The 27,471-nt window shown below is 38.1% G+C and overlaps 1 protein-coding gene across 1 annotated transcript; it reads right to left on the reverse strand.

The window, feature by feature from the left end:
* Positions 1-11,595: 11,595 nt before the first annotated feature.
* On the reverse strand, positions 11,596-22,378 carry LOC150084424 (uncharacterized). Its single transcript, XM_090375216.1, has 4 exons — positions 22,263-22,378; positions 20,118-20,249; positions 16,617-16,864; positions 11,596-11,689 (listed from the first exon to the last, which is right to left on the reverse strand). Exons 1-4 carry the CDS (start codon positions 22,330-22,332, stop codon positions 11,603-11,605), a joined length of 537 nt encoding a protein of 178 aa, XP_090231342.1. The 5' UTR covers positions 22,333-22,378; the 3' UTR covers positions 11,596-11,602.
* Positions 22,379-27,471: the final 5,093 nt, after the last annotated feature.

Here is a 27,471-nt window from a genome sequence, read left to right on the forward strand (position 1 = left end):
AGGATCATCCCTGCAAAAGCAACCCATCTTCTACAGGGAGGACTGTTAAGAACAGCATAAAGTATTTAGGATGGTAGAGGGCACTCCATGCTGCCCAAGAAGAGAAATCAGCATAGCATCAGCACATGCAGTGAGGTGACCCGCCTAGGTAGGGGTGGCACCTATCAACAAAATCAAGTACACACAGCAGTCACACAACTATCACACCTACAAGCACACAAAACGTTTTAATTTTTTTCCTCTCGACTTATATTTAGGGCACATGCAATAATGAGACAAGTAATTTGACAACGTGCACTCTCTCCTTTGCCTTTTTTCACTCAATCTTGCACACAGACAGGATCACCACTGATTTTTTTTTGGCGGATCAAGCACCTATTTGGTTTTATACATATGACCAGTTCATTTACACCCCAAGTGCACATCTTAAGCTGTAGTCGCATTACGTTAAAAAATTCACACATATTCAGGAGTGCACATTCATAACAGTTAATTAGGTCATTCTCGTTCACTTGCACAGCACTCACTCTGAATATGGACATCATACGCATTTTTTTTTTAATGGAGGTTAAGTTCACCTAATTTTCAGCCATACATGGAGATTCCATAGGTGAGTCAGTTATCCCAACTCATGCAGTGCCCCTTCTCACACATGATTATTCATCCAAGATTGCTTACCTTTACGACTGTCACTCAGTCTGCCACAGGCTGACTGAGTGACATAGGTTTGTACGGGAACCGGAAGTGGAAGAGAGTAATGTCGACCTTGATTTTGAATACTGCATGTTGATGGGAAGCAAAAGTTGTCCGTATGTAATTTTGGACCTGTTCCCACATCCCTCCTACCCCAAACCGGACACGAGCATCCCTCCAGTATAATCACAGGTAACTACGATACTGGAAGCAGTCATCAGAAGTGGAAGTGAGGTAGGTGGGGCCTTAATTTTAGCGATGCCATATCGTTCAGTGGTTCGATTAATATCTTCCCAGTGATTTTCATGCTTTTATAATACTCTTCTCATTGCAAACTTAACTAGTGACACCCCTAACAAGTACGGAACCGGAAGTAGAAGAGAGAAATGGACAAAATTTTGATGGTTCTAACACGGCATGTGAATTTATCCCTCTCCAACAAGTTTCAACCAGTTCCCATGGTTGACGGGATGCGGACCCGGATTTTTTTCCACCCGGTGTTGGGAGAACGGCGATTATAACTAATGTGCTTACCCCCCCCCCCCCCCCCCGAAAGACATGTGACAGTGAGAAGGGCACGGGACAGTAATTCGAAAGACAGTTGCATATTTTGGATCTCGTTGCGCAGCCTACTCACAACACTGGAAGTCACATTCAGCCAGCTGACCATTTTGGCTTGACTCTATACTTTCTACATTCTCCTTATTTCTCTCTTCACACAAAAGAATAATCCAAATGGTATATTAGTGATGTTTTTACGATTATCTCTATCTTGAAATCGAGAGTACACGCGATATACAGAATTCCGAAAAACAGGCGATTTTTATCTATTACTCGATTTGAAAATTAGTAACGATTTGTGAGCGACTTTGTTTACAAAATAAGAGAGACTATTTTGCTTCGTAAATAATGAATATTTGCTTTTATTTTTATTTGTATTTAAAAAGGTAATCGTGTGTTTGTGTTTGTTTCTGAGTTTTCGAGTACTACGTATTTAAAGCTGAAGAACAGTTTCTTTCCGAAGTGAAGAATAAAGTAATCCAGAAATATTATTGTAATACCTTTTAAGTTGAAAAAAATAATAATAAAAAGAAAAGGAAAAAATCAGCCTTCTCAGTAACGTAATATTTGAATGTTTTTGATGCATTTATGATTGCTGTTCATCAAAATTTCAGCAATCAATTCCGTAATGTTTTAGGGCCTGCTTTAAGTTGAACATAAATGTGTTACAGGCAATTGCATAAATTAATAATTATTTTATATCCAAATTAATAATTTCGTTGTGAATATGTAGTGGATAAAATTATTATTATTTATTATTGTAATTTTTAAACTCTAAATTCCTTTATTTGGGTCAGGAGTGAAATACTGTAAATGCAATATTCTTGTCGTCGCTGGCCGAACTGGAAATAATCGATCGACGACTATGAGAATATCAAATGAATTATTATTTTCATTTAGCTTGAGATGCATGGTGGCGCAATTAATAATACTTCTCATCCACTTTCTCGGTTTTGTTGAACTGCACTATGTGAAAAAGAATAATTTGTCTTAAAGTTGTCAAGTGAATAAGCAATTGTATGAATTATGTTCTTGTAGTTATTTGTGCGGTTAAATGAAAAAGTGAATTATGAGCAAGTAATTAGTAGACTTTAGAAGGAAACTAAATAATTCCAGAAGTGTAATTCAGAACTTAAGTGAAACGTAATGGCCAAAAATTTACTGATGTAAGTGGTAGACATTTTCAACTTTTGTTATGCTATTTGTTCTTCGCTTCTTCGCCAGTTGTCCAGTTGCTCCTTCGCCTGTTGAGTGTCATCACTGTTCCAGTCAATAAGTTTTTTTGTTTTTTTTAAATTTAAACTTTTAGTAATTTTATTTTTTTAATTAAAAGTGCTTCGGTTGTTAAATCTAAAATATTAAATATAGACATTGCCGGTTACCGGTTTGAGCACATATGAAAAGTGGTATATAATTTATTTTTATTTTATTTTTTTATCAGTTTATTAAAACATAAGGCTTTGCATTAGATTAGGCCTGACCTAGTCGAGAGTTCAACTTGGAAACCTGTGGTTCGAGTGTACTTGACCGCCAAATACGGATAATGACGTATTATCAAAATCATTAATTGTAATTTTCTCGGAGCTGCGTATGTGGTTGTACTGAATATAAACAGAACGAAAAAATAAATAAATAAATAAAATAATAATATATATATATGATGGCGCCACTGCTAATTACGATATAATTTTGATTACATCCGTAATTAAACATAGCGCCCGAATGTAAGGACTGAGAACTAGTGAAGGAAGCTTGCATGTGTTGAATAAACGTTTCGAAATAACAGAATAAAATAAAATTTATTTTTATTAACTATATGAGTAATGAAATGAAATAGGTATAGTAGTAGTATTCGAATCACTAATTCTTGTTCATATATTTTCCCAAATATTATGCAGTGGATTGATTTATTAATATATATAAAGGGAAAAGGAAGATAGAGGGGGTTATGGACAAGGGCCCATATGTTTGTGTGTGTGTGTTAGATACATATATACAATAAGTAATATAGAAGCAATATGAAAAAAGTGCAAAAGAGTGCAGAAACGAATAAATAAACTAAGATAGAAGTAGAAAAGGAAGAAGGGTGGGAGGAATTTAGTCAGAGCAATTTAGCGTATAATGAACCTCACCTACTTAGACAGAGGCGGATTTAACGGCGGGCGCGCGCCCTGAGCCCCGACTTCTGAAGGGCCCACGCAAAACCCCAACAAATTAGTTGAACATATTAGTTCAAAACTTTGTGATTATTATTATGCTATTATTGGTTATATTATACATATATTATATTCAAATTTTATTGGAAATAAAACATTAATAGCACATAATATTTTTTATTTATTTAAAAAAATGGCTAGATCGTATGTATAGCTTAGCTTAATTTTCAGCACTCAGAGGTGAGTGCTGAAAATTAAGCTAAGCTATACATACGATCTAGTTATTACATTACAGCACATAAGGACTTCTTAAAAAATCAAGAGTTTAAAAAAAATGGTTAACATGTATTTTTATTTTCCCTGTCTCTCTCTTTTTTTTAAGGGGCCCAATATTTTCTTCAGCGCCTGGGGCCTCAACCGACCTTAATCCGCTCCTGCACCTACAGTCTTATAAGTTGCACTCAGCTACTACCAACAGCAATTATTTTTCCAAATTTAATAGCTGTAATAATAAAAGATGCCTCACACGCCCTTATATGCATCCACAGCGTTATACTGATAATCCTATTGCACCCATATTTTGTAAACTACATAATATTATTTACATGATCACCTGCAGAACTTGTAACATTAAATATATTGGACAAACAAGTAATAGTATACATTTAAGGATTAATTTACACAGATCTGATATAAATAACTACAGCAATAATAAACTTAAAAATAATATCCCTGAACATGAGATTGAATTTAGACGCTTTCAGTTACATACCTCTAATATTTATATTTCAGTCGTGACCTGAATTCGAAGTTAAGACAAGAAGAAATCTTTATGCTTAAATATAAATATCTTTATCCTTGTGGTCCTAATAATAAATTAAACCACCAATATATTTCTAATCAAATATCTAATACCTGCATTTATTATAAATTTCAGATTGTTAAATATCTTACTAAAACTTTTACTATTAGATCTTATAAAAAATCTAAAGACAAAAATAGAAACAAATATAATTTAGATGACTTTTCTCTTTTATTCAGTCAATAGGATAACTGATATTATCAATGTACAATTGATAATTAATATACTTTTTTGGTATTAAACTTAGTGGTATCCAAACTTTTCATTTTAAATATACTGTAAGTTTAGGCTTATACTTCACAGTGGTATTAGCCAAAAAGACTCATATTCTTATCTTAAAATTTCATTTAAAACTTATGGATTTTACTAATATTAGTGATTGTATTAATTTACACAGTTCTTTATTACCTACTGGTTGCCAAAATAGAAATGTTAAAATCAGATACAAATATTCATAACATTTTGGCTTATTAGCTTGTAGTTACAAATCTGTGGCCATAATTAACCTAATATATATATATATATATAGAAATGTATATATATGTATATAGAAGAAATATGATGGAGAAGAGTATATATATATATATATATATATATATATATATACATATACTCTTCTCCATCATATTTTCAGTCTATATATATAGACTGAAAATATGATGGAGAAGAGTAAAAATAAAGCAATAAAGAAATTGATGAGGTTTTTTTTATCCGTTTTGAGCTGCGGGTGCATTTATAACATGGATGGATGCATTACAGGCATTAAGGCCTAATGATACTGAAAATATTTAGTGTGTTAGTGACAACCAGTTCGCCTAGGATTTTACGAATTAAACACTAATTTATATAATCTTATATCTTTAGCATTAGTAGAGGCATATGATGCAAGAAAGCAAGCTTATATAGCATCGGCCAAAAAAAAAAAAACCCTTCCCATTTCATCCATCCGGTCACTCGAAACGTTTGTCCAGTCTTGAATTTATTTAAGCTATCAACTTTTACAAAAACACATGGAACTTTATTCCAGCAATCAACCACCCGCTGGCTAAACGCAAATTTCCGCACATATATTCTACAACTGTCTTTCCTCAATTTGAATTTATTTTCCCTTGGGCGACTAATATGGGCAAGAGGAAGAATCCCATCAACATTCAACTTGCTCAAACCGTTCAAGACCTTATACACCTCAGTCAGATCACCGCGCAGGTGCTTAGTCTCCAGAACTGCAATTTACAGAACCTAAGCCCTTCTTCGTAAGAGCAACCCTTTGTTTCATTCACCAATTTCGTTGCCCTTCTCTCAACTCTGTCCAGCAGCTCTATATCCTTCCTAAAATGAGGCCTCCAGACCTGCATACAGTACTCAAGGTGTGGTCTGACCACACCTTGAGTACTGTATACATATATATAATCTTAAGATCTGCCTGATCTTAAGATTATATAACAGATATGATATGATTAGGGTATCCATACGGCCCGACAGTTACAAATTGAACCTACTTCTTTCTGTGGCATAGTACCACAGAAAGGGTTAGGCTGGCAAAGGCAGATTATGAAAAATCGCTGGCTGATAGAGCAAAGAGCTGGGACAAGGAGTTTTTCACATATGTGAATGTAAAGAAGAGAAGAGAAGAACGAACCATATTGATCCTTGTAAAATGGGTGTGGGAAAGCCTTAGATAATCCACTTGATGTTGCGGATGAGTTGAACAGGTACTTTGCATCGATATTTACAGAAGAAGGACCCTTCATTGGTGAGGAGAACTGTCCGGGTGAAGCTTGAAAGCATAAAATTAGCAACAGAAGATTATTTATTAGAAAACTTTCGAGCCCAAAGACGAATATGATTACTAGAGTTGATGGCATATATTCTATAATTTCGAGGGAGGCGGCAAGAGCGGGCATTGAACCATTAAAAGTAAGTGAGGGTATCATTGGACTCAGAAGAGCTTTCCTTAGATTTCTTTTTCATTTTTATTATTATTTTTATTTTTGTTTAAGTTACTAACTTGTGAACTTAGGATTCTCTATGTCGACCGTCGCATAATGCTGTAAACAGTTTATTTCTACCGCCTACATTGCCAGCTCTCCATGTTTTTGCTCGTCGGTGTATATATACACTGAGTGATCAAGAATTATGATCACCTACCTAATACTTAGGTCCTCCTTTTGCCCTCAGTACAGCAGCTATCCGACGTGGCATTGATTCAACAAGATGTCGAAAGCGTTTGGGAGATATGGCCAACCAAGCTGTGTGTAATGCGGCCAGCAATGCAGGTATGCAGGCGATTGGTGTATCCAGACGCCTGAAATGCCTTTCCATAGTGTCCCACAAGTGCTCTATGAGATTGATATCGAGGGAATTCGGAGGCCAATCGATATGCTGGAAGTCAGAACTGTGTTCCAGAAACCATTCCTGCACATCAAGTGCCCGATGGCTCGGCGCATTGTCATCTTGGAAGACACCATCACCATTCGGGAAAAAGTGTAACATAGTGGGGTGTACACAGTCAGCAAGCAGTTGACGATAGCGGAGACCAGTGATACGTTGTTTCACATTCACTAGGGGTCCAAGTTCCTGCCAGTGAAACATGCCCCACACCATACAATCGTCTCCACCGGCCTGCACTTTTGATACCATGCATAATGGACGAAGAGCCTCGTGTCGTTGACGCCAAATCTATACATGACCATCCACGGTGTGGAGTAAATAACGTGACTCATCCAACCAGCACACCTTCTTCCAGTCTTCTAATGTCCAACTTGCATGCTCTTTGCACCAGGCGAGTCTTTTACGCCGATGAACTTTGGTTGCGTGAGGATGCCATAGGGGTCGTCTGCTGGTATAGCCTATATTGTTCCGGGTTGGCCCATGTTGTATTGGGTAGTCAACTCTTCAACAGTACTGCGCCTATTCGCCTGTACGAGTCGTCTGACCCGGCGCTCACCTCTAACGTCAACCTTTCGCTGACCTCTGCAGCTTTGCCGTCGGGTCGTTGTTTGACCATTTTGACGCCAGTCCTGGTACGCTTTAACTACGGCGGCTCTCGAATACCCCACCAGTTCAGCCGTTTGGGAAATCGAGGCACCAGCTCGTCGAGCACCCACAATCTGTCCTTTATCAAAGTGCGATAAATCCTTCCTTTTACCTATCAGGCTCGGAATTTTACTACCTACTGAATTACTGACACCTTATCTATGCTACGTAGGTCGACTAACTCCGCACTCTCATACCTCACGTGGTCAACGGGTCGCATTCAGTTTTATAAGGGGTGGTCATAATTCAGTGATCACTCAGTGTATTACTTCTATTTTAATATTTCGTATTCAGCTTTGTTAACTTTTTAAGTTCCAATGCACAAAAGTGTGCATAGCAGAGGTGTATTGCTAAAAAAATAGTACCGGACGCTCGTCGTAAAAATAATAGTACTGGAATGCTCGTTCTCCAGAAGACTATATGATAACACCACATCGACTGTACAGGTATAGTGTATAGTGTGTAGTGTGTTTAGGGTGTAACGGCACCAGGGGCTTCCCCCATCTCCGCGTAATATACATTGTGGTGTGATACAGAACACTGTAGAGGCCAGAGGTTTAAAAGTGTATGGATATTGTGGTGTGTAATGTTTTGTACCGTTGTTCATCTGGTCTTTTAGCCGTTGGGTCTCAAATGAGACCCACCGTTGCCCACACTATACTTCGTGGAGGCAGACCAGGTACACCAGTATTTTAGAAATTTACTATTTACTCTGGCAAGTCCTGCCACCTAATTTCCTGAGATTTCAGTGGCTAGGACCTTAAAAAAAAAAAAAAAAAAAAAAAAGTGGAGGGGGGGGGGGAGAAACGCTAGAAATTGGGTCAGGCCGAAAGAGATATAAGTTATACGGGTTATAGTTCTTTTTTTTTTCTTTTTTTTTAATTTTTGTGTGGGGCTTGTGTAGTTTTGGCAAGGGTCAAACGCTAGTCGCAAGATAGCTAGAGAGGGAAGGGAGACTGAAGACTGGGGGGGGGGGGTGAAAGACAGAAATATGGAGTCAATAGTGAAGATAACCCCAAAAGTCGGCGGGGCAGGCCCATGCCTCACCAGGTGAAGATAGGGGATGGCAGGGGGGAGGGTACAGAGTAACCATTCCCTGCCAAGGGAAGGGAAAGAAAGTGAACCGAGTGAGGGTACCCGGTTCAGATCGCCTAATGATGTTTCGGCAGCAAACTGCATAATGTCTTTGTCAGGTCTTCGTATGCCATTCCTGGGATATGTTGTCCCGTCCATGTCAGTGGTCAAGTCCAGATAATGACTCCAGTTTAAGCCAGCGGTCAGATCCAGGTTAAGTTAATGATTAGTTTTTCAGATTGTAGCTGTTAGGTTTTTGTTTGGTTGACACATCTAAGGATCTTTATTATGGATGACCAGTGGTTAGTTTGTGGGAAAATTCCTGCTAAGGTTGTGGGTATGTTCTTCTTCTAGTAAAAAGATCCTGCGCAAACTGCGTTAAGGCTTTATAGTTGTCCTCGCTCTCCAGGAGATATTGTTCTTGGTTTATTGGCCAGAAACGTATTCTAGTTATTAAGAGGCAGCGGAGGTCTTCGTATAGTTGGCATAGAGGTGCTCCCACGTCTCTGGCTGTCCACAGTGGCAGAGAGGGGTGTCACTCAATCCGAAACTGGAGAGTTTTGCTCTTATTGCGCCATGTCCCGTGAGCAGGTAAGATGTCAGCAGTCCCGGTGAAAACCAGTTTGGGCTTTTGGGAAACACTAATTGATTATCCGGTATGAATCTTCGGGTGACTTCCCCTTTTGTCGAAGTCGTCCAGCGGGTTTGCCAGGCCTGCTGTAGGTGGATGAGAAGGTGATTGATAGGCAGGTGATTGATTTGCCTTTGGATAGTTGATAAAGCAACCCACAGCGGACGATCTCCAGGTCCAGGGGGAGAGCACCCAAGAGGACCTGGAGGGCGTGGGTGCTTACAGTACAGCAGGCTCTCGAGATTGTCAGTAGGACTGAACGTTGAATGGTCTCTAGCTTCCTTTTGTTTACTGCTGTTACCGCCTTGTGGAACCAGACTCCTGATGCGTATGTTATTGCTGGTAAGAAGACTGCCTTATAGAAGAGGGTTAGAGTCCTCTTCTTAAGCCCCCAGTCGCGACGAGTGACTCTAGCTATTAGTGCGGAGTATTTTTTGATTTTTCTTCGGAGGTAAGTAAGATTGGGTGTGAATGACAAATTTTTATCCAGCAGAATACCAAGATATTTAAGTTCGGTGGAAAGTTTTTTCCTGAATCCTGAATCCTTTTTTCCTTGTTGTTTCCTGAATCTTTATCTGGGGAGGCCTTCTGATATTGAGAGAACCTTTAAGTAGGATGGAACAGGTTTTTGTTGGGGATATCTTTAAGTGGTTTTGGGTGGCCCAGTCTTGTAGGATATTTATAGCACGGTTTGCAGAGATCTCTAGTTGAGTTCTTGAGTCTGCCGCCAGCATCAGGATCAGGTCATCCGCATAGGCCTGCGACCTCACATTACCAAGGTCGAGGTTTAGAAAGCTGTCGAGCACCACGTTCCAGAGAAGTGGGCCAAGTACTGAGCTTTGTGGGCATCCTCTATAGACTGGTCGTGTGACTGAACAGTACGGAGCACTGACGGTTAGGTAACTGAATCAGACTTGAGACTCACGGTTCATAGAAAAACCAGTTCTAGCGTTCAGCTCATAGCGAATCAAAATGCAGCGTTCGCACGCATCACAGTATATCTCATTCGTTGGATCTCTTTATTTAACACATTGTACTTTAGTACAAACGTTCAAGTTTCATTGCAAAATTTATATTTTTGTTTTTAAATAAATTTTTAAAGAAATCTATTAATTCTAAAGATTACTATTAATATATATTTTTAGTAGCAATGGGTAAAATAGATATTTCTCCCTTCCCTTTGATTATGCCATTGTTTCATAATATTAGGTGTATAAATTTTATGATTTTCTATTATGACATAGGCGCCTCCGTAGCCAGGAGCAGCAGTGCGTAGCACACGCTTCTTGATTAGACCGGGGTTCGAGCCTGTGACCACCAAATACGGAGGATGCGGAAAGTTCAGGGAATGACCACCGCATATCCCCGGAGCAATATGGCCTTAGTTGCTACTGCTCCTAAAAACCAAATAACAAACAAACATATTATGACATTTAGAAAAAAGTACCGGAACGTCGTTTTGGTGCGTTCCGGACCGAATACACACCACTATTTCAAGAAGAATTGTTTTCGCTTACATTGTAATTAGGATATGGTGTGATATAGGTTTATAATAAACACAATTAAATAAATAATTTAAGCAGATATTTGAAAACAGAAAGACTTAAACAAATCCTAAATCAGTAGGCTGTACTGTATAGTGAGTGTTATGTAATGTGCTCTACCTCGCGAAATTAGGTTATTTCCAAGTATCCTTGAACTACTCACTAGATTCTAGTTATTATATATATAGTCCGTCCTAGTGCTCTGTATATATTACTAAGCTGGAACAAGTCTATTTATTATTGTAGCAATATGTAGAGCAGAAAAACATCACAATAGAACTAATGGAGGCTCCTTTCCGTTTCTTTCAACATGTTTATCCTGTTTAAATTATTTTTAAAGATGATCGACGGCCGCAGTATCCGAGTGGTGAGGCGAGTGTACATAAGCACATGTGCTTTGAATGATTGGGCTTCATAATAAAAAAATATCGCCGTTTGGATACTCTAGGATCTTCTAATTTGATTTGTATCAATTTTCTAGTCTCAGTTTTGAATCCTGTCATCAGTGGTGATGACAGGATTCAAAACCAGATCCAGGAATCACCGTCTTAGTTTAGTACTGTAATTATATTGTGGAGGCTAGCTGGTTTATTGTTTGTAATATATTTAGCACAACAAAGTGATTCACTGTGTTTTCTTTACTTGTTTTGCAAATTTTTGTTTTGTTTGTTTTGCAAACCACTAATTTTATTTGTAGCAGCTAAATTTTTCTATAAATGAAAACAGGACTCGGAATTAATTTTTAGCTTCTGAACTTCTTTTGCTAATTGTTTGTTTTTTTGAAAATAAGTATTGTTGATGAACTCATTAATTCATTTCTGTTTGCCAGTACGTTCAGATTAGGCAATTCAAAAAGATACTCAGTTTATCACCTTATTGATATGTGGTAATGTCATTATGAAGACTTATTTGTAATAGATAGACCTTCCCGTCCATTTAACAAAAATGACCGACGAAAAAGAGTCAAAGGCTATTTAATCAATGCATGTTACAAAGAACAAAGTTCATTTAGAACACGTTGGAAAAAGCTTTTTTTTTTTTTTTTTTAACAGCTTCTCAGTGTGAAACCAAGGTTATCAATAGCAAATATCCCTGCTCCTTCGTCTGAGCTGGTTGCTCCGTCAATGAGAAACTGAAAGAAAAGAGGCATAGTAAATAAATAATATAGTTTAACATGCTTATTTTTCAGTTCCATATTTCAAGTTTTCGTCAGCTCAGTATTTTAAGTATTACCGTAATATAAAAATTCTTATAATATGATACGTGTCATTGTTTTATCCTACGTATAACACAATGTCATATTAATGCATTCCTGGAAAAGCTAGCTTTAGTCGAATAATTTGTTTCCATAAGCATAATGTGATGTGTGACTATATTCCGACAGGGCCTTCAAAAAGCACATTTTTATCACAGAAATTAGAGCTGCACAGTAAGTTAGATTGGAAAGGATATGATAATGAAGTAAAAATATAAACTGAAATATAAATAAGGAGATTTAACAGTATAAAATGCGTACGTCAGTGGTTTAAACCTGACCTCTAAATATGATGCTTGCAAAGATTGATTTAATTCATTATTTAAACTTTACTGATTATTTCGATTATAGCAAATCATTTGATTAAACTTTACTGTACCGTCCTTATTGCCATTAACAACCCTGGCAACCTTTGTACCGTCTGCAAACTTCGACATTAAGCCTGATTTACCTTCATCAATATCATTGATAAATACAGAAAACAACAATGGGCCCAACACAAACCCCTGAGGGACACCACCAATAACATTAGTCCACGAAGAGCAGTGTCCATTCATTACCACTCTGTCTTCTCCCTCTCAACCACCCCTTTATCCATAGCAGCAACTTGCCCCTAATGCCATACCGCTCCAACTTGTACAGTAGTCTTCCATGTGCAACAGTATCAAAGGTTTTCCTAAAATCCAAGTAGCATATTTGTCGGCTTATAAGAGGCACTTTAAATATCGTCCTGCGTCTTAGAAGCCGAAAGTGGCAATACAGCACATTAACAAAATCGAAAAATAAACACAAAATTGGTGATAATTCCGAGTGGCTTAACTGTCCAGTTACAGCCGTTAGATCTTAGCATCAATAAGCCATTCAAGAATAATATGAGGAAGCAATGGAATAAATGGATGATAGAGGGGAACCATGATACGACCTGCGGGAAGGATGAAACGTCCATAATAGCACAAGTGTGTGAATGGGCGCTAAAGTTATGGCATGATGTTAAGACAGAAATTGACCATTGCGTTGGTAATGCAATGGATGTCACTGAATATCAATTATTGTATGAGAGTGATAGTGATACTAGTAAAGTGGATGATTATAATGATGATGTTGAGGATAATGATGATCAAGTCAGTAATGAATATGAAGTTGAATAATATTAAAATAATAAGAGTAATAATTCTATACCTTTATTTTTATTGAATTTTAAATTTCCATTGTATTAACAATACATTTTTTTCAAGTTTTTTTTCTTAAATTTGCCGTTCCAAAATTAGGGTTGGTCTTCCATGCCTCGGCGTCTTATAAGCCGAAAAGCACATGATATCAAAAATTATTTTTTTCATCCCGTTCCTTCGATCACATCGTAGTATCCAATCAAATTGGTCAGATAAGAATTATTCCCCTATGCAGGATCATCTAGACAAGACTGTGAAGTGCTTCTTTAACCAGTGACTTCATTATTTTCCCCGGAACAGAAGTTAAACTAACAGGTCTAAAATTACTTGTGTCACCTTTCGATCCCCCTTTGTGAATTGGGGATACATTTACACATCTCCAGTCCGTGGGGACCTGCCCTGAGTCCAAGGATGCTCTCATAATCATGGCTAAGAGCCTGCTTACTTCCTTTACTGTCTCCTTTAATATAACTGGACAGATCCCATCCACCCCAGGTGCCTTTTTTTATTTTTAATTTCAACAATTTCTCCTCCACTTTGTTCTCAGTTACAGTATCATTTAACCCCCTGTTAGAGTTTGATAAAGCTTCTGGCATCCACTTCCCTACACAATTCCTCATGTGTGATTGTAGATGCAAAATACTCATTCAGTTTGTCAGCTATTTGAGCAGGATCATCAACAATCGAACTATCGATATCAATTGGACCAATCTGATTCATCTCCTTCCTTCTAGAGTTTAGATAAATAAAGAAGTCTTTGCATCCTTTGCCAAGAATTTCTCGTTAAAGGATTTCTCTTTGCTTGTCCAACCTCCTTTGTGACTTGATTACAGACTATCTTATATCTACCATAGCATCTATGTCTCCTGATAATATATATTCATCCCATGCATTTTTCTTCCCTGACAAGAGTCTCATTAGTTCATCTGACATCCATTTAGGCCTAAACCTTGAACAGTATTCCTTAGTTGGTATGAAAAGCCTAGTAGCTTCCAAGATTAATTCATTGAATGCATCCCATTTAGAATTTGCTGATGGTAACATCATCAGTTAGTTCCACTGTATAGAATTTAAAAGCTGATAATATATATTCATCCCATGCATTTTTCTTCCCTGACAAGAGTCTCATTAGTTCATCTGACATCCATTTAGGCCTAAACCTTGAACAGTATTCCTTAGTTGGTATGAAAAGCCTAGTAGCTTCCAAGATTAATTCATTGAATGTATCCCATTTAGAATTTGCTGATGGTAACATCATCAGTTAGTTCCACTGTATAGAATTTAAAAGCTGTCTGGGACCACTGTAGTCACCATTACGAAAGCAAAAACCCTTCCCTTTACCCCTGATGGTAGTTACATCTTTGAGTATGATTTAAAAATTCTTATACCCATCGAAACCTACGTTGATCTTGTTGAGAGCACAGACAATATCAACAGTGTACTTTTTTCGCTTTTCCACTTACCTCAAACAGTTTGGCCTCAACACCAACTGATCAAAGTCATAATGCGTGCTTGAAGAATAAACCAGCAACTATCTCATCCATGCTTAGAGAAGCCCCAGTTCCAGCAATGTTCGCTCCCTGTGATATAACGGTCGTCTTTGATACCAAACTAAGATTCAACTACCACATTGATCATCTCAGTCGCGCTACACGCGTGAAGTTTAAAGCAAAAGAACACCTGCATTACATTTGAGATAAAGCATTAACAGCGCAATACGTAAAGTCCATACTCCCCATTACTTTATGCTGCAGAGATATGGGCTTCGGCCGCAACAAACATTGTCGTACAGATTTTCGCAGAAGAATTCTGGCTCCTCAAGATAGTATCCCATCCCAGATCCCTACTACAGCAATGGTCCTGGCTGTAGGCTGTATAGACGAAAGGCGACGCTTTATTAACAGTAAAGTTGATCACTGGATTCATCACATCTCCCTCTTTCTGGGATCACTGTGGCTGGAGGGTTCCACTTCCTCAACTTAAAGCAACCGCCTCAACTGCTCTCTCCAGTCCTGCCTGCATCATTCGGATGGCTCTGCTTCAGATGCATAAACAAGTATATAAAATTGATGATGTCCACAACAAATTTATCACCAACCACCCTTACACGAAGCTCATCCTCCGGCTTACGGTGCGAACCTCCACGTCTCTCAGTGACGCATCGAAAACGGCTCCATACTGGCTGCATCCATCACCAATCAGGACCTGGTGACTCCCAGTGTGACCTCCTTTTCATTTGGTGGCGACATCCCAACTTCTCTGTCCGTCCTTTGTCATCTTGACGAAGATGTGTGTGTGTGTGCGCGCGCGCGCGCGCACGCACACACACACACACACACACACACACACACACACACACACACACACACACACACACACACACCTACTTGAATTGACATCAAAGCAGTACTACAAATTGACCAGAGTCATCACTTCCTGATGACTCTGGTCTTCCTGACCCCATAAGACGAACACGAGACAAGTGAGACTGAACCAAGACTGTGACCTACCTGAAGTGACACTGAATTGAACATCCAAAAACCATGACTGTGACCGCAGCTACGCTGTTGCCTCGCCTTTTGGCGATCTGGGTTGGACACCCAGTCTGGTCCACTTTCTCTCCATATCCTGGCGGGGAGATATGGGGAGACGGTGGGGAGGGGACGGCCGGGACCGTCCCCTCCCCACTTCTCGTTTACTTCTCCTGGTGCGGCATGGGCATGCCACACTGATATCTGGGGTCGTCTACCCTATTGGCCTCATACTTCTGTCTTTCCCCTCCAGTCTTCAGTCTTTCCCCCCACTCTCTCTATACATCACAGTGTACGTCCCACACGACAAAAACTTAAATAAACTTCCAAATTATAACAGCCAAATCGTGCATCAATTCCGAAACTTAACCTCATTAGCGAACCGCGATTTTAACGCGATTTAACGCGATTTTAAGGGGTGGTTCACCCCTTAAAATCGCGTTATTATTTTTATTTTTATTTTATTTATTATTTTTTATTTTTTATTTATTTATTATTTATTTTTTTACTTTATTTTATTTTATTTTTTTTTTTTTTTAGGCCCTAGCCACTGAAATCTCAGGAAATTAAGTGGCAGGACCTGCCAGAGTAAATAATTATGCTGGGTGTACCTGGTCTGCCTCCACGGGGCTGAGTGTGTGCAACGTTGGGCCCCAGCAGGGGTCTAGTGGCTAAATGGCCAGAGGAACAACGATACACAACACAATACTTCCAAATCCCATACACTTTTAAATCTCTGGCCTTAACAGTGATCTGTTACACCCACAAAGAAAACCACGCGGAGATGGGGGGAAACCCCTGGTGCCGTTTGACACGAACACACTTTACACTTTACTTACACACACACACACACACACACCTTTCTTAGTCCCACAAAGTAGCAACAAGTACATGCCCGAGCGCTAGTAACTCGTACGTGTATATTATAATCATGCTGAAACTGTACTTATTCATATATGTTCACTGGCACTGTCTCCTTTAGCACTGTTTCAAAACCAAACCCAAATGTTTGTTGGCATTACATATACTTACGACTAGGTACAGGCAGACTATACTGATCTATACATTGAATGGTTTAGAAAAAAGTCGTTTAAAAATACTTACCCGAAGATGTTGATTCACATCAAAATTAATCCTCATACCCCTCCAGCCATCCCTATCTGGTTCCATAGTTGCAACATGCCTCACACCAGAATCTTGAGCATAGACTTTAAGCGCAAGTGCTCCTGGTCCTTCAGAATATAAGTCGAAATAGAGGCAAGCGTGCGCGTATCTGTCCACACGGTAGTATTTAGTGATCATCCGAGCCACGTAGTTGCGAGCCGTTCTGGCGTCCAGCACCATAAACGCACCTATGATAAAAGTATTTAAAAAGTACAATAATAACATTAGTACTGCATATTAAAACTCAAACTATCAGTTCCATTAACTACCACCGTATATTTAAAACTCAAAAACTGAGTGTCGCATTAGATAGATAGATAGATAGAGAGAGAGAGAGAGAGAGAGAGAGAGAGAGAGAGAGAGAAGAGAGAGAGAGAGAGAGACTATACTCGTATGTGCAGTAAGCTATTGAAACAATATAGAGAATGGGGTTTGACAATAAATTTCAATAAGGCGGAATATATGAATTCAACAGGGGATATTTCGAGTATAAATGGAGCACAGATAAAGAATGTGAAGCAGTTTAAATATCTAGGAGCTATTGTGCAGATGAATGGTTCATCTGAAGATGAAATAACAAGAAGAATTAATGAGGAAAGAAAGGTCTTGGGAATGTTGAATCCAATATTATGGAGCAATAATATTCTCCCAAAAACCAAACGATTAATATATAATGCAATATTTCAGAGTATCCTACTGTACGGATCTGAGATTTGGACTATAAAGGAAAGGTAAAGGAAGAAATTGCTAGCTGTCGAGATGATTTTTGGAGAAGATCTAAATTAGAAAGAGTTAGGTTAGGAAAGAAGACATAAGAAAAGCAATGGACGCGCAAATAAACATCATTGACAAAACAGAACAAAAAAGATTAGAATGGTATGGACATGTTATGAGAATGGGGAAAGAGAGACTACCAAAAAAAGCAATGGGGGTAGAAAAGTGGAAATTGGAGACAGGGAGGACAGAAAAGAGTGGAAGAACAAATTTAAAAAATATACATACAAAAAAGTTAGGTCGAGGATAACCGTCGATATAACGGAGAAATCCAAGAAGAAGAAGATTCATAATATGACTTTGATTTACAGATTTTCCACGTCTTCGTGAATGATACTGTGATATTTGAGATGTGGTCGATTTAAATACTTTTCTAGCAATGCAGTCACACATTTTCGCCAAATATAACAGGAGCACCAATGCCCAAACTACATACCAGACATTTGGTTTCTATTTATTACAGGCACCATGGGGCCTATAATAAGGCTGCCGTAGCCTAGTGGTCAGGTGCGCGGGTGCATAAGCACGTGCCTTGAGCGACGGGAATTCAAGCCCGTGACTGCTGAATACGGTGCTGTTTATCTTGCGAACTCCTCTGACCGTTTGGTTGTCCCGGAGTATAAACAGAAAATTTATTTATTTGTTAAATAGAAGCTTATCTTCCCAGTCTTCAATAAATCCGCATTTAGGCAGTCTGAGTAAATTTCCTTTTATGTTGTTGGCTCTTATTCATTTTATGGTTATGAACAATTAACGCCTTGAAAAGACAAGTGATAATATAAAATATGAATTAGCTTTTTTAAAATATGTAATACCAATAAATGGGAGAAGCACAAATTAAAATAATAATAATCAAAAAAAAAATCACGGTGATCGGGATGGTCACAAGTAATGACCAACCCGATCACCGTATCAACCACCGGCATAGTGCCAAAGAGCATCCATAAGAACTAGCAACAATAGGTCACCCACAGGGCCCCCGTGGGTAGCACAGTTGTTAGAAATGCTATCTTTCTCACACTGGGTGAAAAAGACCTGGGTTCGATGACGCGAGGAATTTTTATGGGTCTTTTCAACAACGTGACTAGGCGCCTCCGTAGCCAGGTGGGAAGGAGCAGCACACGCTTCTTGATTAGACCGGGGTTCGAGCCCGTCACCACCAAATAGGGGGGATGCGGGAAGGTCAGGGAATGACCACCGCATATCCCGGAGCAATATGGCCTTAGTTGCTAATGCTCCTAAAATCCAAAAATAATAACAACAACGTGACTGCGTTAGTCTGTTCCAGGCGAGGCTAGCTTGTTTTTTTTTTTTTTTTACCGGAATCTCGGAGTTTTTCGCCCAGCAAAGAGAAAATCGATCATAGAACACACGCAATTTACATACAATAAACACGGAGCAATATGGCCTTAGTCTCTGATGCCCCTAAAATCCTACTACAACAACAGCAGCAGCCTCCCACAGAACATTTACATGAAACTCCAGAAAGCCACGATCCTGAACACCTGTAGGATAGCAAGAGAGTTCCTCGACTAAAATTAATAACAATAGGAACCGAACACAACCAACCACCCCATGTACTCGGTACCAGTACCCGTCATGGGGCGGAAAAAAAAAAACAATAAAAGAGAAAAAGTTATTTTGTTATTTTTTTTATGATAATAATACCCGCAAACTACTGGACCGCACCATAAGAACGGACAAGATGAACGCACAAGAGATCAAAGAGATGTGGCATTGGAACAAGCAACGACCATCCTGATCACCGTGTCAACGACGGTCATGGTGCCAAAGAGCCTGCCTAAGAGCCAAGCAGCAATAGGCTTTCCAGAGAATACTTAGAAGGAACTCCAGAAAGCCGCAGTCCTTGAACACCTGTAGGACAGGCAGAGATTTCTTCGATCAATAATAATAGCCAGACATCACCTGGTACCTGTACCCGTTGCGGGGATGGGAAAACCCATAAGGAGAAGAAAGAAGATAATAAATATAAATAAATAAAATAAATGAATAAATAAATTAAATAAAACAAGAACCATGCATGGTGGAAGAAAGAGGAAGCGATAAAGAGGTCCCTCGCTCTTTGTGCGGCCTCGCGATCTCTTTGCTTGCTAGTAGCCCATATGGCACTAAAAATTTAAATTTGAAAAAAGAAAATATTTATTTATTATTATTTTTTTTTCTTTGGTTCAAAGAATGTTAATGTGCCATGTGTAGGGCCACTATGTTCTATGAGTGGCGTATGTTCCAAATATTGAGCACCCCTGGCTTAACTAATACTTTAAATTTATTTTTTTTTCATATTTCTAACATTAGTGTATAATCAAATAAATTTGCACTTTTTGTGTTTTTAGTAACTCTAACAACTTGTTTAATTTCTAGGCTCACATAGACCCTTCTCTGCAATCCTGAAACTCCCTCGCCTCCCTTGCATTGCTTATATCGGAAGATATAAGCAATGCAAGAATCAATTTCCTGATTTTTACTGCCCTCAAAACACCCAGCTAACCCTCTGCAAAACAGAACTAAAGTGAAGAAAAAATTGTTTAGGCCATTTGATATTGAAATAAAGCTCTGGAATATTTGTTTCAAAAAGAGAGAGTAAAAAAAAACAACAACAACAAAAAAACATCAGGAATAACTACTAATAATGGAGTTATTGCTCACCTGTTCTTCCTCCTAGAGTTCCATACATCCTCACCCACCGTCCAGGTAAGTTCTCTTGGTTCTCAATTCCACAGTCGTCATTTTCGAAATCGCAATAATTATTCGCAAAGTCCTCATCGGCAAGTTGTATATCTGCATGAAATGTATAAATAGTACTCTTTAACGAAGATCAAACTGGTACTGTTCTAGTGAAAAGTCTTGGAATATTATTAATTCTAAATTATGTTCTGTCCTTATTGGAAGGTGATGATTGGTGAAATTTTGTACAAAAATGTACAAAATGTACACTAATTGGTTTTTAAACTTAAATGGGTTTTATTACTTATAATTTTCTGATTTATGCTTTCACTGATATTTTGAACCGCTGTTCATTATTTCATTTAATCGATTAAAATGTTTTTATGCATGTATGATACACCTATGAAAAAAACAAAACGAAACAGTATATTATCTATCAAATATGTTAAGCCAGTAGAGTTGATAAATTGTCAACACTTCAACGATATTAAAAATTTTCAAACTACGGAATTTTTATGGGATATCCGGTCCGTGGTCCCTTGGTCACTTTTGAAATTTTCGGCCTCAGCATACAAACCCACCCTCCGCAAATTCAAAAGTGGACGATTATAATTGTACACGTCTGAAGTGCAATGGGCCTAGGCCCTGGAGGCATATATGGGATGAAGTTGTTAATATTTATGTACACGTCTGAATTTGCAGATGTGTATGCATGTGAGCGGCCTAAAATTCTCGCGCGTGCGCGACATTTAAGGTCGGTTTGCCTGTGTTCTGGACGAACTGTCCCTCCCTCTCCCGAGAGAAGCGGAAAAATCATGGGAAACAGCATACCTCAAGATGACAAGATTACTGAGAAATCACAGAGGGTACTGAAAAGTCTCCATAGATTTTTCGCTTTTCGATGAGGATCAAACCCAGTCTTTTCGAATTGAGGGGCAAATAACCAAACACTAAACTGTTAAGGTGACGTATCGTATACCATTTTATGTACGATAAAGTACATAAACTGGTGTATGATAAAGCTATTTGCTGTGAATTCTCATCAGTTGCTTAATTTGTAGAAGTATCTATAATAAACAATTCACCACCGTTTACCTTTTCCGAATTTAGTGAGCAAAGTGTAATTGGTACTGTCTAACTGGGCGCTGATATTTGAGTGATGCCTCTAAATTTTAATATGATCTCATTTATATACTATTTTAAAAATATTTATTTAAAGAAATGTGGTGTATTGTCTGGCGCGAATTTCTTTCTGAATTCCATATGGAGAGATCCAGCAAAAGCTATTATTACTCTGATAAATTAACTTTTATAATTTTTTAAAATATGTAATTAAATTTGAAATTAATAAAGTTATTTATAAACGTAAAGCAAAATAAATTTAGATAAATTTTATGAAAAAAAAAAAAAAAACACTTATAGATAATTATTAGTCCTTAATTGTCCAAAACGGTGTATATACGTAATGAAATGAAACAGTCAGTATGCATGACATAAGGCATATTATCATAAAAGATTTTGAGGGAAGTATCGGAGACCTTGTAAAAAATCTGCCTAATTCTAACTGTAATAGAGCTGAAAAATAAATAAATAAAAGTTGAAAAAAATTAATAAATAAACTGAAAAAAAAAGCTAATAAAAAGGTTGGAAAAAAACTAATAAATAAGTTAATTGGTGTAAGCTGGCTTCTGAAATGTCTCCGGAACACTGAACAAGAGCCAGTGTGGGCAATAGCACTGGGCATCAAATTAATTTATAAACGTCTCAGACAGTACCCAGATTCGTGAGCATTTTATACTTATAAAATACAGAATTACTTCGAACTTTGAAGGATGCGATTAATGTGTAAATTAATTTTGCCCATAAACTCTATATATAATGAAAATGTAACATCAATATGTGTAATATATGGCATGTTATCATAAAAGAGAATTTGAAGGAAAGCATCGTCAGAGACTTTGAAGAGATTTCGAATCAAAACCTAATTATAACCGTAATAGAAATCACATAAATAAGTTGGGGGGGGGAAGAAGAAAGAAAGAAACTAATGAGTAAACTACTTGATGTAAGTGGTTTCTGAAACAGTGAATGAGAGCCAGTATAAGCAATGATTGTTTAGAAACTCACCATTTTGATTGAAAGTATTAGATAATGCTACGACGACTAATAGGGACAGCACGAACAGCGTGTACTCCATTGTTTATAACCAAGACTGAGAGACACCTAGTAGAAAATGAATCACAGTTCTTATATATGCGAATTGCCGTCTGAAGTTCGGCTTGTATATAACGACATGTGATAAATGATTGTGGGAAATATTCATCTGTTCCGGAAGCAGTTTGGTAACGAGTATAACGAAAGACGGAAATAAAAGCTTTTGAATTTCAAACAAAACAGGGGACTTTGATATTGCAGGTGACAGCAGTTTCCGTGAACTAGACAGATGGATTAAGATTGTGAAATTCAGCAGAACATCGCGGATACGTGTTGGCTCTCGGAGTCAGCAACGAGTGTGTATTGTCATTCTTTAGCAATTTATATATTATTTATTTATTTATTTAAAAATTACTATGGGGAATTTCTCTTCAAAATCTTTTCAGAAGTATTGCATACAACACAGATGCGCCATGATAGCTCGTGTGTAGCTAGTTCTTGTAAAGGCATATTTGATACTTCCAGTTGGGAACAATCTTACTTATACATTAAGTTGCTCAAATGAGTAGCAGTTTTTCAAAATGTAGTGGTAATTTTTACGTCTAAGGTTTAATATTTTCTGCTTAACTGTTTTTGGTTGCTGTTATAGCCTTTTTTTTCCTTTCCGCCTCTATTAAATAAATAAAAAAGAACAAATTTTGATGCTCTTTAAATAAATAAATCTTTATTTGTCCTACCAAATATAAATACAGTGATACATTGGTAAATGACAAATTCCCTTCATGGCAGAAAATGCCAGAGGATTGACAAAAAATGAAATATAAACGAATAACTAAATTATAAAATGAACGCTCATGGCTATATTTCTGTCTAGAGTCCTGTCAGTTGTTGTATCAACTGTTCAGAATAACTACACAGCCATTGAAATACACTATATACATGATATACACGTAAATGAGAAATTATGGGAGTGAAGTTGAAAAAATGTAATTAATGATGTTGTAATTTCACATGTTTATTTAATAAAAAAACTTTCGAGCCTACAGGCCAGTTAGGCTCCTGGGGTTGATGGCATATAACCTATAATCTTCAGGGAGGTGGGAAGTGAGTACATTGAACCATTAAGGCTAATTATGCGAGCATCACTGGACTCGGGAGTGATTCCATTGGATTGGAAAAGTGCCAATGTATCTCCATTACACAAGGGCGGTTTTAAGAGTGAAGTGGAAAATTACAGGCCGGTTAGTCTAATTTCAGTAGTAGGGAAAATCATGGAGACAATGATCAAAGTTGGAATTCAGGATCATTTAGAAATGGAATTCTGAAGGATACTCAGCATGGTTTTGTAAAGGGAAAATCATATTTAACTAATCTGGTTAGCTATTTTGACAGGGCTACTCAAGAGCTGGACTTTGGAATAATTTCGACATTTTTTATTTGGATTTCAGCAAAGCATTTGACTCAGTCCCACATGGACGTTTACTTTATAAGCTGGAACAGGTCAGAATCACAGAGAAAATCCTTAGATGGATAGCTGGATGGCTTCAGGGCAGGAGGCAGAGGGTTAAATGGTTATTCCTCAGATTGGAAGAAGTGAGGTTCCCCAAGGATAAGTATTAGGACCACCGTTGTTTTTGATTTTCATAAATGACATCGATGAAGGGATAGAGGGCGTGATGTCTAAATTTGCAGGTGATGTAAAGATTGGTATGGTAGAGTAGTCAATGATCGCCGCTAAGCAGAGCTTCTTCAGAATGACCTAGTAGACTTCAGAGATGGTCAGAAAAATGGCACCTATGCGGTAATTGTCTGGGACGTGTTCAACTAGCACAAGTTGGGACCTCTGGTACGTCTAGAGGCATCTCTGAATGGTCCAGATACGTGTCCATCCTTGCAGACCATCTGCATACCTTCATGGTCATCTTTCACCTACAGGGCAATGGGCTGTTCCAGCAGGACAGTGCGCCTCCCTACAGAGTCGTGGTGACTAGAACATGGTTCGAAGAGCATTCCTCAGATTTTACCACCATGGAATGGCTTTCCCGTTCACCGGACATGAACCCTGTGGAGCATCTTTGGGATGCTGTGGAAAGGTCCGTTCGAGCTTTGGATCCTCCACCCAGGAATGCGACGGAATTATGGACAGCGATGCAGCAAGCATGGATGCAAATACCTGTGGAACGTTTTTGTGAACAAGTGGGCTCAATGCCTCGTCGTGTGACTGCCCTTATCCGGACGAAAGGTGGTCTTACCCGTTACTAGGTAAGTATCCCATGATTTTTGTCCACTGAGTGTATATATGGTTATATGAACATACGTATACACTCAGTGGACAGAAATAACCATATACAAATGAATACACATAATTGTTCGCATAGACACACACAACAGTTAGGCAACAGTAGCTTGAGCAAACCACACCGCGGTTTGTCTTCTTTATTTCGGATCTTCTACAAGCCTTACAAGGTCAATTTCCATATGCGATAAGCTGTAAAGTGAGTGCAACGCTCTGGCTGGTATGAATCTATCGGCCAACTTTAGTCCGTTTGTATTCATTCTTAGGGATTTCGTGCCACTTAAGGTAGATGGCGCGATGTGCCACTCACATAGCAGTCAGAAGCAAGGTGATGTTATCACGCCAGTCATCATTTTTATTGTAGTCATCAATCGTTTCCAAACAATGATGCCTGTCAAACGCTGTATTTTAAGCTGTTCAGCAAGCTGCGTGGCCCTTAACCAATGGGGGGAGATGGTGTTTATTGCTTGCCGGCTTCTGCAGCCAGAATTCAGTAGTATATATTCTCCTAATGTGGGTAGGGGTGGCGGATGCCCATAATTCAGCTCCATACAATATGGTCGAATACACTGTGGTTCTTAAATATATTGTGCAGTTGATGTAGTTTGTTTCACGTCCAAGAAACGCTGTTTGGTTGTCCAACGTAAGTAGTTCATTCTCTTTACAAGGATGTCAATATGCGACGTGAACGTAAGTTTAGTGTTAAATATTATCCCGAGATCTCTATGAGTTTTGACAATTGGGATCGGTATGCCATTTAGTTTTGGCTGTACAAGAGTAGGTTATCTTTTTAGAGGTATACTACGACGAAGAATACACAATATGCTTGTATCACTGCCGCAAGGAAACCGGAGTTTAACAATATTGCTGAAATAATAATATGATTCGTTGACTTGTATTGAAGATTGTAAAATGAATTTTCTCTTTTTAATACATACATACATATATTAACAATTTCATCCCATACGTGCCTCCAGGGCCTAGGCCCATAGGCACTAATTCTCAAGGTCCAAAGACCATGTATACAGCCTTTAATTTTAAAGTATGTATTCATAATCAAACTTGGCCTGTTATAACGTACGATCACTCATAATTGAACTTGGCCTGTTATAACGTACGATCACTCATCGGTGAAGACAGGATATTAGAGCTGGAAAAGGAATTAGAAAATGTGAATTGGAATATCATTGGTTTGGCTGAAACAAGAAGAAGAAATGAATCACTTATAAGTTTATCAAGTGGAAATCTGCTGTACACCAATGGAAACAGTGAAAGGAGTGAAGGTGGAGTTGGGTTTCTGGTCCATAAAGATTTTAAAAACAACATTTTGGAATTCAAAAGTACATCACCAAGGGTGTCAAGACTAATACTCAAGATTTCTAAGAGGTACAAGCTAAAGATTATAATGATTTATGCACCAACATCGAGCCATGATGATGAAGAGGTTGAAGAAATGTACACCGAAATTGAGAGTCTTCTAGATGAGCAGAAAACCCACTACACTATTATTATGGGGGACTTCAATGCTAAGGTTGGAAAAAGGCAAAACAGCACAGAAAGAGGAACTATAGGAAATTTTGGAATTGGTGAAAGAAATAAAAGAGGTGAAAGACTTGTGGAATTTGCAGAATCTCAAGGAATGTCAGTAATGAACACTTTTTTCAAGAAAAGGGTGAACAGAAAGTGGACATGGAAGAGTCCAAATGGATTAACAACTAATGAAATCGACTTCATCCTCACTAACAGAAGATATATTGTGAATGATGTTACCGTCCTGAATAAGGTAAATGTTGGAAGTGATCACAGAATGGTAAGATGTACACTTGATATAGATGTAGGAAAGGAAAGGAAAAAACTGACTCGAGTAAATAATACAAAGGTCTTTGAAATAACAGAGGAGGAGAAAAAGCAGTATGTACTGGAACTTAAGAACAAGTTTGAGCTTCTGCAGACTGCTCAGGACCAAGATATTGATGAGGAATATTACAACTTTCTGAAAGTGATAAAGCCCAAGAAACCTATAGGGAAACAGAAATCCAAAGAAGAAAAAATTAGTCAAGAAACACTTGTCATGATGAACCAAAGACGACAAATGAAGAGCAAGAAAAACACTGACAGGGAGAAAATTGAGTATACTGAGTTATGCAAAGCCATTAGAAAGAGACTCAGAGAGGACATAAGAAGATTTAACACAAGAAAAGTAGAACAAGCATTAAGGGAAAACAAAGGATTTAAATCAGCAGCCATGAGCAGTAATACAGAAAGACAAATGATACTGAAACTGAAGAATAGCGATGGTGTACTTATAAACAGCAGAGAAGGCATAATTCAAATAGCAGAAGACTACTATAGAGAACTATACAAGGAGCGAGGGAATGATACCAGCAGTGGGGAAGATGGATTGCAAAGTAGCAACACATACGACATACCCGATATTCTTCCTGATGAGGTAGAACATGCATTGAAGAAAATGAAGAATCGGAAAGCCCCGGGGGAAGATGAAGTTACTGTAGAGTTGTTAAAATTGGGAGGAAGAGACATAACACAAAAACTGGCAAGGCTCTTCACAAAGTGCATTAGAAAAGGTGTGATGCCTAAGCAGTGGAATAATGCAATCATAGTTTTGCTGCATAAGAAAGGAGATAAATCAGAAATTGCCAATTATAGACCAATTAGCTTGTTATCCCATATCTACAAATTGTTCACAAGGGTCATTACTAACAGATTAGAAAGAATACTTGATGAGAATCAACCGAAAGAGCAAGCTGGCTTTAGGACAGGATTCTCAACTATGGATCACCTTCATGTAATATCACAGCTAATGGAGAAAGCATATGAATATAAAACACCATTATGCCTGGCATTTGTGGATTATGAAAAGGCATT

Source organism: Mastigoproctus giganteus, chromosome 6 (assembly GCF_048544385.1).
Source record: "Mastigoproctus giganteus isolate SK-2022 chromosome 6, ASM4854438v1, whole genome shotgun sequence".
Classification (NCBI taxonomy): domain Eukaryota; kingdom Metazoa; phylum Arthropoda; class Arachnida; order Uropygi; family Thelyphonidae; genus Mastigoproctus; species Mastigoproctus giganteus.